The sequence below is a fragment of the Hesperophylax consimilis genome, chromosome 14 (genome assembly GCF_061612785.1).
Source record: "Hesperophylax consimilis isolate HC1 chromosome 14, BYU_Hcon_1.0, whole genome shotgun sequence".
NCBI lineage: Eukaryota > Metazoa > Arthropoda > Insecta > Trichoptera > Limnephilidae > Hesperophylax > Hesperophylax consimilis.
In genome coordinates, this window is record NC_142849.1 from 3,056,206 (window position 1) to 3,067,459 (window position 11,254).

The following is an 11,254-nucleotide window of genomic DNA, read 5'->3' on the forward strand; positions in this document are numbered from 1 at the left end:
TATTTTGTGACTGGGGGTAATTTTTAACATCCGAATTATGTGTTTGTTTCTGGTAAATTATATTGTCTATGATTCCAAGAGGCTTTAGTTTTGACAGATTGATAGGTATATCTATGGACATATTCACATGATTAATGAATTGTAAACAAGCCCTAAAAATAATAATTTTACTATGACTTAACATTATTTCATAAGTATTTGGTAGTATTTTGTACTTAAAAAATGGTGATAATTCGTGTGTTGCAACGAATGACAAATTGTGTACAATATTCAGATATTTCCATCCTTGCCAGAGATTATATTTGACATGTAAGGTTAATTTTCTAAAGGGGCCTGCGTTTGTAAGGCAGGTTGAAGTGTCTTCAATTTGGAGAGTCTGTTGACATCATCTTGATCAAAAATTAACATTACAGGGGTTGAATCACTTACACGAACGAATATTTTGGAGTTTTTTACCCAGCAGTAGCGAATTTTTTTTCCATTTTTATATCTCTACATTGTTTTAGAAGATGTTGGTTTTTAGAGGTTAAGTGGTCATTAATGTAAATTCTACTGACTCCAGGAAGCTGCAATTCTGAAACAAACATCCCTTTTCTCTTCCTTATTGCAGCTAATAGTTCATCTTTAAGATATCTGCGCGTAAATTTTACAACAATGTTCCTCGGTTTTCCATTTGTTACGGTACGACTTATTCTGGGGGAAATTCTGCTGGCGAAGTCTACTTCATTTGGGGTGATTTTGCATCCAGCTGTAGCACCGATTTTAGATAGAATGTCATAAACATTTTCATTTTTGTTTTCCGGAATACCACTTATTATAACGTTGTTTGAGCGATTATATTGATCACTGTTTTCAATTTGTCTTTCCAATTGTGTTACTTTCTTCTTAAGTTCTTCAATTTCCTCCTTGTACTCCTTTTTTATAACTTCAACTATAGTTTTTTTAAACTCTGCAAACGATTTTTCTAGGAATTCAACTTTAAAGTCGTCGAACTTTTTATCCAGAATTTGTAGTAGTTCCGGACTAAAGTTACTGGTGGACTTGGAGTTTGAACGTGTAGTCATTGTTATTTTATATGAACATTGTTTTTTTATTATTATATTATTGAAAAACAAAGAAAGAGCAAAATTTGACAGTAGTTACAAGCAATGTTATTGTTCAGACTTTAGCCAAGAATCAAACCAAACGAAAATGCCACCTGTATCTGTATTGAGTAATTGAAATATCCGACAGATGTCTCCCCTAAGGGCAATAATTCTGATTATATATACCAATACATTCAAATGAATTAGGTTATAAATAGGCTTGCAAGCCCATTTTCTTTCTCTTCTCTCTCTAAATAACGGATCAATAACAACCATGAAATAATTAAGGAATTCGAGGGTCGTTGTTTTTTGTTACCAGTGATGTGTGTTTCTAAAGAATAAAACTTATCAATTATATTTCTTGGTATCATTAATTTAACGAGGCCATTACTGTAACATATGGTCCAATCGAGCCGCATCGTGCACCAGAACGAGCCGAAATATGAACCAGCAAAAAATCAAGAAGATGCAGATCATCATCAGATAAGTATCCCAACGCCATCCTATCAAAACTGTGACCGAATCCCGAATCCTTCCTATTTCAAATTATCCCAAATGAAATATTTAAATATGCAACAAAGATTAAAAAAAATTATTGTTGTTTCTGATTTTTCAGTTGCATAAAATTTTAATAGCTACCTACATTGCAAATTGATACGATTTTTGTTAAATGAGCATCTCAATTGTAAGAGTTTTGTCATTGGATTTATTTAATTAAAAATAATTCACGCGAATATTCAAAATTACCGGGTAAAATCTCGCTACAAAATAATTTCAGCGAATTTCTGATTTAAAAGGTTGTCAGTGGTGAGTGGTTGTTCTGATTTAAAAGGTTGTCAGCCCTGACAAGCATTTTTACTAACACCGCAGTATTTTCATTCGTAAACTGTCAGTTGTTTGAGTTTAAAAGTTAAATTGTTTATTATTTACCATTAAAGATGGAAAAGTTAAAGCAGTTAATCAACAAGCGTGGAGTTTTGAAAGCGAAATTGACAAGGTTTAATGATATTTTAAAGACACTCGATAAAACGGAACTAGAATTACGTTATCAAAAGGTCGAAAAATTGTTAGATGACTTTGAAAAAATTCAATCTCAAATCGAAGAACTTTCGGATGACGAGGCAGAACACGTAAGTCAACGTGAATCCTTTGAAAATCAATATTTCTCTGTACTTGCATTAGCAAAAGGTTTATTGAATTCAGTAAATCATGAAAAATGTGAAATTAAATTACCAACTTTGAAACTTATTGAATTTCATGGTGAAATTACTGAGTATGCTAAATTCGCTGAGACCTTTAAAGTATTTTGGTTCATGAAAATAATACGTTAAACAATTCTCAAAAATTCTTTTATTTACAATCGTGCCTTAAAAAAGACGCAGCTAAATTGATTGCCTCCTTGACCATATCGCACGACAATTACGAATCTGCGTGGCAGATACTGCAGGAACGTTACGCGAATAAAAAAATAAAGTTCATAGGCATGTTGCATCTTTATTTCAGTTAAAAGATATGAAACAAGAATGTCCAGTCGCGTTAAGGCATATTATTGATCAGGCTAATATAAATTTAGAAGCGTTAAAAAATCTAGGATTACATGTTGATTCCTGGGACGCGATTATGATATATTTAATATCTAATAAATTGGATGGATCAACTCGTAGATTTTGGGAAGAGCAGCCAATAGATGGTGCACTCCCAACGTTGAAAGAATTTATTACATGTCTAACCAAACGTGTTGAGGTACTGGAGTTCACAAATTTGCAAGAAAAAAGGCCTACCTACAAGAATGTTACAACACGTGATGATCGCAAGAAAGATTTGTCTGTCTCATTGATAGCAACCAAACACGGATGCATCCTATGTAAAGAAAATCATCCAGTGTATTATTGTAAAAAATTTCTCAAATTAAATATCCAGGGAAGATTAGAATTTTTAAGAAAGGCCCGAGCCTGTTTCAAATGTTTGAGGGTAGGACATTTTACACAAGATTGCAAAAATAAATTCAAATGTAAAATCTGTGCAAGTGATCAACATAATACTTTGATACATGTTAATGAATTAAATAGTGAAAACACAAATGAAGAGGCACACAGCTCGACATCAGTGGCAAATCATACGGTGTTAAATAAAAATGAAAAGATAATTTTATTATCTACAGCGATCGTGAATATCGTAGGTAGCGACAACCGTTTACACAAAGCGAGGGTATTATTGGATTCAGGCGCCCAATCGAATTTCATAAGAGAGAGTTTTGCAAAAAAATTAAAATTAAAAACAGAAAAAATAAATACGCCGGTGTCTGGAATACAAAATCGCATCACACATATCAATCGAAGAGTTACAATTGACATGTTAGCAGTGAATAGTGATTATAATAAGAAAATTTCTTGTTTAGTATTGCAGGCTATAACAACCGACCTACCCCAAATGACCTTCAGGAAACAAGAGTTGAAGATCCCATCTGGCTTGCAACTAGCGGATAAGGATTTCAATGTCACGTCTCCAATTGACATCCTGTTGGGTGCGGAAGTTTTTTGGGAAATAATGAATAATGATCGAATACGCTTAACGGAGGGCGGGCCAACTATTCAAAGGACTGAACTCGGTTGGATTGTTTCCGGAGCGATCGACATCATCACTAAAACAAGGCCAGTATCAATTAATTGTAATCTAGCCATTAATAAAATAGGTAACCAGATGGAAAGATTCTGGAAACTAGAAGAGGTGGATTTTTTTTTTTTTTTTACAGTATTACCGCACAAGAGTCCCAACTGCTCCCGTCTGGAGCCAGTGAGACTATGGCATCCCCAATTGGGGTATGTTGTGAGGCTGAGGGTATTGGGGAGGGGAGGGAGATGGGGAAGAGGAAGGTGGGGAAGTACCTGGCTATTCAGATCTGGTCACCAAACACGGCTAAAGCCATTTCAAGCAACGTTTCAATTCTGAATGGTGGTCTTACACCAGGGCGATACTGAGAGTATCTTCCACTCTGGAACGTGCCGCAAATATACTATATATTATTTTTAATTAATTAATTGTGAAATAACACAAATTAATCAAATAAAATTTATTTGCGCACGCCGGGTTCGAACCCGCGACCTTCGGATCTGTAGTCAAAAGCGTATACCACTAGACCACGCCGGCCGTCATGAAATGCCATGAAACCTCAGAATTTTGAAGAAAAGGCTTGCGAAGTCAACTTTACAGAGTGTCATAGTAGAGACACGGAGGGCAGATTTACGGTAGCCTTACCAACCCGCCCTTGTATAGACCAACTAGGGAGTTCTTTGTCAATGGCTGAAAAAAGGTTTCATACATTGGAAAGAAAATTTTCCACCAATAAAGAATTGAAATGTCAATATAGCATGTTTATGAGAGAATATTTACAATTGGGTCATACGGAAGAGTGCCGAAAATCCGAATGCGATGCGAGATCATATTTTTTACCACATCATGCGGTGATGAAGGAGTCAAGCACCACTACTAAAGTTTGCGTGGTGTTCGATGGATCGGCAAAAACATCTTCTGGTATTTCCCTTAATGATGCTCTGATGGTCGGACCTAACATACAAAAGGATTTAAATATGCAAATTTTATTTTCGAAGGAAGCAAATACTTTGGGGTGTGACATATTGAATGAAAAAACATACACTTAGTAAGACACCACTTTATTTTTGAATTAATAACAATAGCCAACCGGGTTTCGCTTGTCCCAAGCTTCATCAGGACTAAATATCAACTAAAGCAAATTAGATACAGGCACATATAAATATAGGTAAATGAAAACAATATAGTTCAAAACAATATAGAAAACAGTAGAGTTCTGTATACAAATAACTTTTCTTCTTTGAGCGTTAAAAAATTCCCATCTGAAATAAAACCCGCTTTTTACACTAATAATAATTTAAGTAAATACTTAATTAATACTAAAGATAAAGACGACAAACTAAGCCACTCGGGCATATATAAACTTAATTGTAATGATTGTTCTGCTTTTTATATCGGAAAAACGGCCCGGAATGTCAACTTAAGAGTAAAAGAACATTTACGATGTTTAAACAATAATGCCTTTTCAGAATTCGCGAATCATTTAATAGAATCTAATCATTCATTCGATAAAATCTCGGGAACTAAAATATTGCATAAAAATGGATCTGGAATTAGATTAAACAACTTAGAAGCCCTTGAAATAAAAAAAAGCAGTTAATAATAGTTTAAATATAATAAATAACCAAATTAATTTATCTGATAGTCCCATATTAAATTTATTCCGCCGCTGAAACTGTTATTTCCTTCCCCCCCACCTTCCTCATCATCCTTAATAATTTTTCTCCACATTTTCTATTTGCATCTCTTTCTATCTGTTTTGTATCTCTTTCACTCATTGTTTTCATTTACCTATATTTATATGTGCCTGTATCTAATTTGCTTTAGTTGATATTTAGTCCTGATGAAGCTTGGGACAAGCGAAACCCGGTTGGCTATTGTTATTAATTCAAAAATAAAGTGGTGTCTTACTAAGTGTATGTTTTTTCATGCAAATTTTACATTTCAGAAAACATCCTGTAGTCATAACTGCGGACATAGAGAAAATGTACCGTCAGATAAACGTGCAGGAAAGCGACCGCAATCTACAGAAAATTGTTTGGCGCTTTTCACAGGATGAGGATTTGAAGCATTACAAGCTAAGGACAGTGACTTATGGATTAGGACCGTCATCTTTCCTGGCGACAAGATGCCTGAAGCAAATAGGTATTGAAAATAGACTTTCATTTCCTATAGCAAGCAATGTCATTGAAAATGACTTTTACATGGACGACCTATTAACGGGAGGAAATGACGTTGAATCGTGCCACCTTCTAAAACAACAGGTAATCAGTTTACTAAAATCTGCAGGGATGAATCTAAGAAAATGGAGATCGAACGTGGCAGAATTATCTTCCGAACCAGGTCAAGATATGCAAGGATTGATATCTAAAGAACCCCAAGAAGAAAAAATACTAGGATTAATCTGGAACAGTGAGTTTGATTACTTTTCATATGTAGTGAAAAAACCAGTATGTACCGTACAAAGCAAACGGCGGATATTGTCAAGTATCGCCTCAACGTTTGATCCTTTAGGACTGCTAGGACCAGTAACGGTTGTAGCAAAACTAATTATGCAGAGATTATGGATATCTAAGACTTCCTGGGACGAAGAAATACCCGAGGGAATATTAAAAGATTGGGAAAATTACATGAAAAATTTATCTCAAATAAACCTGTTGAAAATAAAGAGAAGAATCTTGTGGGGTCAAAACAGCCTACAAATCCATGGTTTTTGCGACGCATCAGAAAAGGCCTACGGAGCCTGTGCGTATCTAGGATCCAGGGACGCCGAGGGTAAGATGCACTCTCAGTTAATATCTTCCAGGTCCAGGATAGCGCCATTAAAAAACATATCCCTGCCAAAATTGGAACTTTGTGGTGCGGTGCTGTTAACGAAATTATTAAAAAACATCAAAGAAGCGCTCAACATGGTTGAGGTGGATACATACTACTGGTGTGACTCTACCATCGCACTATGCTGGATAAGAGGACAGCCAGCTAGATGGAATACCTTTGTGGCCAACAGGGTTGCCGAGATACAAGAGGCCGGCGATCCCGCCCATTGGCGACATGTTTCATCGCAGGAAAACGCCGTTGATATTTTATCAAGAGGAGTTACAGCAAACAAACTATTACAAGCAGATATTTGGTGGAAGGGTCCGGATTGGCTAATAAGAAAGGCTGATCACTGGCCGAAGCCAGAAAATTCCTGTATAAATCCTCCAGAGATAAAAACCAAGGCGGTATGCGTGTCTACTGATGTCACGGAGTGGGACATCTTTTCAAAATTTTCCTCTCTCAACAAGCTAAAGAGAGTAACTGCATATATATTGCGTTTCTTTAATAATTGTAACACAAAAAACTGTAAATTAACCGGGAGGTTAAGCGTGCCGGAGCTGGACAATACATTGCATCGTCTAATAGCAATAATTCAACGCTACCATTTTAAGGATGAGTTCAGGGCTTTGAGTAATAAATGTTCACTGGATAAACGTAGCGTTATTTTGTCGCTTAATCCATTTATAAATAATGGATTAATTTGTGTCGGGGGCAGGCTAACAAAGGCGAAACATTTATCATACCAGCAACGACACCCAATAATTTTACCAAAAAATAATAAGTTAACAGAATTAATTATTCGACATCTTCATTATGTACATTTACATGCAGGGACACAAACTTTGTTATCTCTAGTGAGATTACAGTTCTGGCCGATTGCCGGAAAAACCACTGTTAAGCAAATATTACATAAATGTATAGTATGTTTCAGAAAAAATCCAGTAACCAGTCAAGTTATCATGGGTGACTTGCCGGAAAACAGAATAAAACCTAGCAGGCCGTTCGAGGTTACCGGGATTGATTACGCAGGTCCTATCATGATGAAAAGCGGTATCACCAGGAAGGCTCCATTGGTGAAATCTTATTTATGCATTTTTGTTTGTTTCTCAACGAAAGCTGTGCATTTGGAACTGGTAACAGACCTCACCACTGACAACTTTTTAAATTGTTTAAAACGTTTCATTGCGCGGAGGGGCAAACCCTTTAAAATATATTCAGATAATGCGACCAATTTTAAGGGAGCATATAATCAACTGAGAGAATTGTATGATAAGTTAAAGAAATCTGATGACAAGATTCAAAAATATTTAGCTGATTTGTCAATACTGTGGGGATTTATTCCACCACGGTCACCGAATTTCGCTGGACTCTGGGAAGCAGCAGTGAAATCCGCCAAATATCATTTAAAAAGAATAACCGATAATTCAAGTTTAACCTTTGAACAATTATATACTTTATTGTGTCAGGTAGAATGCTGTTTAAATTCACGTCCGCTCACTCCTCTGTCCAACGATCCGACTGACCTGAATCCTTTGACTCCAAATCATTTCCTGATTGGCGGAGGGATAGCTTCTATCTCTGAGGAGGATGTTCGGGAGATACAATATAATCGATTGAATCAATATCAAAAATTAAATGCACTGATTCAAACATTTTGGTGCAGGTGGAAACTGGAATATCTTGCAGAATTACAAAGACGTACCAAATGGAAGGAAGACAAGGGCCTCAGGACTGTTGAAAGGGACGACATGGTCATACTAAAGGAGGACAACCTGCCGCCTAATATGTGGAAACTAGCCAGGATCCTAGCTACTCACCCTGGAGCTGACGGGAAAGTGCGGGTGGTTACCCTCAAAACCGCACAAGGAACATTTAAGAGACCTATCAGCAAAATATGTTTATTACCCATGGAAAGGGATTCAAGCATTGCTACAGGGACGCCCGATGTACCCCCCGGACTGAATAAATAAGTTCCTGCAGTCATAAACAAGAGAAAAATCAACAAACCACCTGAAGGATGACCTTGGACCATCAAATTTTTGCTAGCAGTCATAAACAAGAGAAAAATCAACAACCTACCTGAAGGATGACCTTGGACCATCAAATTTTTGCTAGCAGTCATAAAAAGGAGAAGAATTAGCAACCTACCTGAAGGATGACCTAGGAACATCGAATTAACTTGTTCATATTATGATTCTCTTATTTTAGAACTTTTTGTTCATATTCATCTCATGATTGTTTTTCAAATTAATTTGCCCATATTTATATTATGTTTATTTTTCAAATTATTTTTGTTTATATTATGGTTATTTTTAAAAAATTATTTTTTGTTTATGTGTAAAAAAAATAAATTCTTCCGTCCCCTGGCAGCATGTTCAGACTTTAGCCAAGAATCAAACCAAACGAAAATGCCACCTGTATCTGTATTGAGTAATTGAAATATCCGACAGATGTCTCCCCTAAGGGCAATAATTCTGATTATATATACCAATACATTCAAATGAATTAGGTTATAAATAGGCTTGCAAGCCCATTTTCTTTCTCTTCTCTCTCTAAATAACGGATCAATAACAACCATGAAATAATTAAGGAATTCGAGGGTCGTTGTTTTTTGTTACCAGTGATGTGTGTTTTAAAGAATAAAACTTATCAATTATATTTCTTGGTATCATTAATTCAACGAGGCCATTACTGTAACAGTTATTGTTATTATATAGAGTACGTACAATGTACAAGGATAATCAAATATGACTAACCCTTTTTTTCTGCAAATATTTCTCCCATGTACGTTTTTGATGACGAAATTTTTGTTTTCTTATAAAACTTTTGTCCGATAGTATTTTTCTCCCCATTTTTAAACGAGGAATTTCGTTAAAATGTTATCAAGTAGACTGGCGTGGAATAGACGTCCGCTCGCCGCCCTGTCGCAGCGGGGAATGAAACAACGAACAAACAATAAACGCGAATCGAAATTAATTACTATTATATACTTTAAGAATATATTTCTTAGTCATAAATTATTTTTAATGTTTCAATAATATCATAGTAAATTATTTTTGTAAAAAAATCTCAACTATACCAATTTGTAAGGTCATAAATAAATAGTCAAATTGAGGGATTTTCGTCACAAAACGCGTCCTCGGATTTATTTATTAGTAATTTTATTTGAAATAAAAACAAAATTCTTATACATACATATGATAGATAATTTATTGATTGTTTATACTGAATTATTATATGATTTGAAATATTTGTTGTATAATACAACTTCGCCTTTGAAAATGCAACAAATCTGCGCATCGTCCAACGGTAACACTTTATTATGGTATGAAAATAATATTATTTTTCAAAATTTAACGTCTTACTTTAATAGATAAAATAACGATCTTTCGAAATCAATTTATGTTTTTCTCTAGAAAAGTGTCCATACGTCTAAAACTGGCCTCAAAAATGCCAAATTTCAGGTCAAGTCTACCTATTTCGCCTTAAATAATATAATAGTTATTAAACTTAGAAAAAGTAAGATATAAAAATAAAAATGTACTTATTAGGTACGAAATAATAGTAGGTAGGTACAGTACTGTTAGTAAATTGTTCAAAGACCGAGCTGGCAATCGTGTATGAAATAGGTACTTAATAAAATGCAACAACAATAAACGCATATTAGCACATATTGGGATGCGGATAATATAACTTTAGAGGATATGTATTTTTTTTTTAAATATTAAATTTTGTTTAAATATATATATTTTATTAATCATTAATCAATTTTCCTAAATTCATAACGTGAATTTTAGGAAAATTTAATCACTAAAAATTACAAATGAGTTCATATAAACAATTATTTGAAAAATGTATCCAATGAAATTAAAACTTGTGATTACCGTTGGGTTTATCTAAAAGTTGTTTGATTTGTGATTTGAAAGTTTTGTAATTTTTTTCAGTTTTAATTTTATCCGGAAGGGCATTAAACAATTTTATACCTTGATAATTATAATGGTGTTGACCAGCACTAGTATTACATTTAGGAATTTCTAAGTTACCACGAGATCTAGATCGGTTACTTATTTTTGTAGAAATTGTTGAATTGAAATGGTCTTTATGAATTTGTAACAGTGCATTCATTTTAAAATTTTTGTTTAAGCTAAGAACCCTAAACGAGTCAAACAGCTCCGTGGTTGGAAATATCGATGGTTTTCTTAGGATGACTTTCAAAATTAACCTGTGAACCTTTTCTACAGGTGAAAGGTTAGTTTTGAAAGTCCCTCCCCAACCGATTATACCATATTGTAATATGGATTGGGCAAGAGAAAAATATATAATTTTAATCATATTATATGAGAGGATGTTTCTCCATCTAATGAATAAGTAAATAAGTTTTCTTACTCTGGTTGCCGTATTTTGGACTTGTTCGTTCCATTTTAAGTGTCTATCTACTATGATACCTAGATATTTTATACTAGTTTTGCATGTTATTGGTAAACAATTTACATTACCGCATTCTTTTTTATTTTCACATTTTGATGAATGGATTTTAATGGTAATATTGTTTTCAAAATTTTTTTCCCGCAAAGAGAATGGGATGAAATATGTTTTCTCGGTATTTAGTGAGAGACAATTTAGGTCGAACCATGTTTTGAGTATGTTTATATTGATATTGGCTATCCTCATTGTTTCCTCCATTTTATTGAATCATTTTATTTGCGCTGGCCTTTTATATAGCTTTAGTTGACAAAGTA

The 11,254-nt window shown here is 34.4% G+C and overlaps 1 protein-coding gene across 2 annotated transcripts; it reads left to right on the top strand.

Annotated features, from left to right (window-relative positions):
* Positions 1–2,000: 2,000 nt before the first annotated feature.
* LOC149417790 (uncharacterized) lies at positions 2,001–8,755 on the top strand. 2 transcript variants are annotated; one of them, XR_016303105.1, is made up of 2 exons: positions 2,001–2,215; positions 3,484–3,794. XR_016303105.1 is itself a non-coding variant. In XM_089639184.1 (2 exons), the coding sequence occupies exons 1-2, from the start codon at positions 2,157–2,159 to the stop codon at positions 8,483–8,485; spliced, it is 366 nt and encodes a 121-aa protein (XP_089495310.1). In that variant the 5' UTR covers positions 2,001–2,156; the 3' UTR covers positions 8,486–8,755. The 2 variants fall into 2 exon arrangements, 1 of the variants encoding a protein (XP_089495310.1); XM_089639184.1 differs by lacking the exon at positions 3,484–3,794 and adding an exon at positions 8,179–8,755.
* The last annotated feature ends 2,499 nt before the right edge of the window (positions 8,756–11,254 follow it).

Bases quoted from the DNA above. Each gene is read 5' to 3' on its own strand.
- LOC149417790 (XM_089639184.1), top strand. From the start codon at position 2,157: ATGACTTTGAAAAAATTCAATCTCAAATCGAAGAACTTTCGGATGACG. The intron at 2,216-8,178 runs GTAAGTCAACGT...ATTTTGGTGCAG, and splicing joins CGGATGACGAGGCAGAACAC to GTGGAAACTGGAATATCTTG.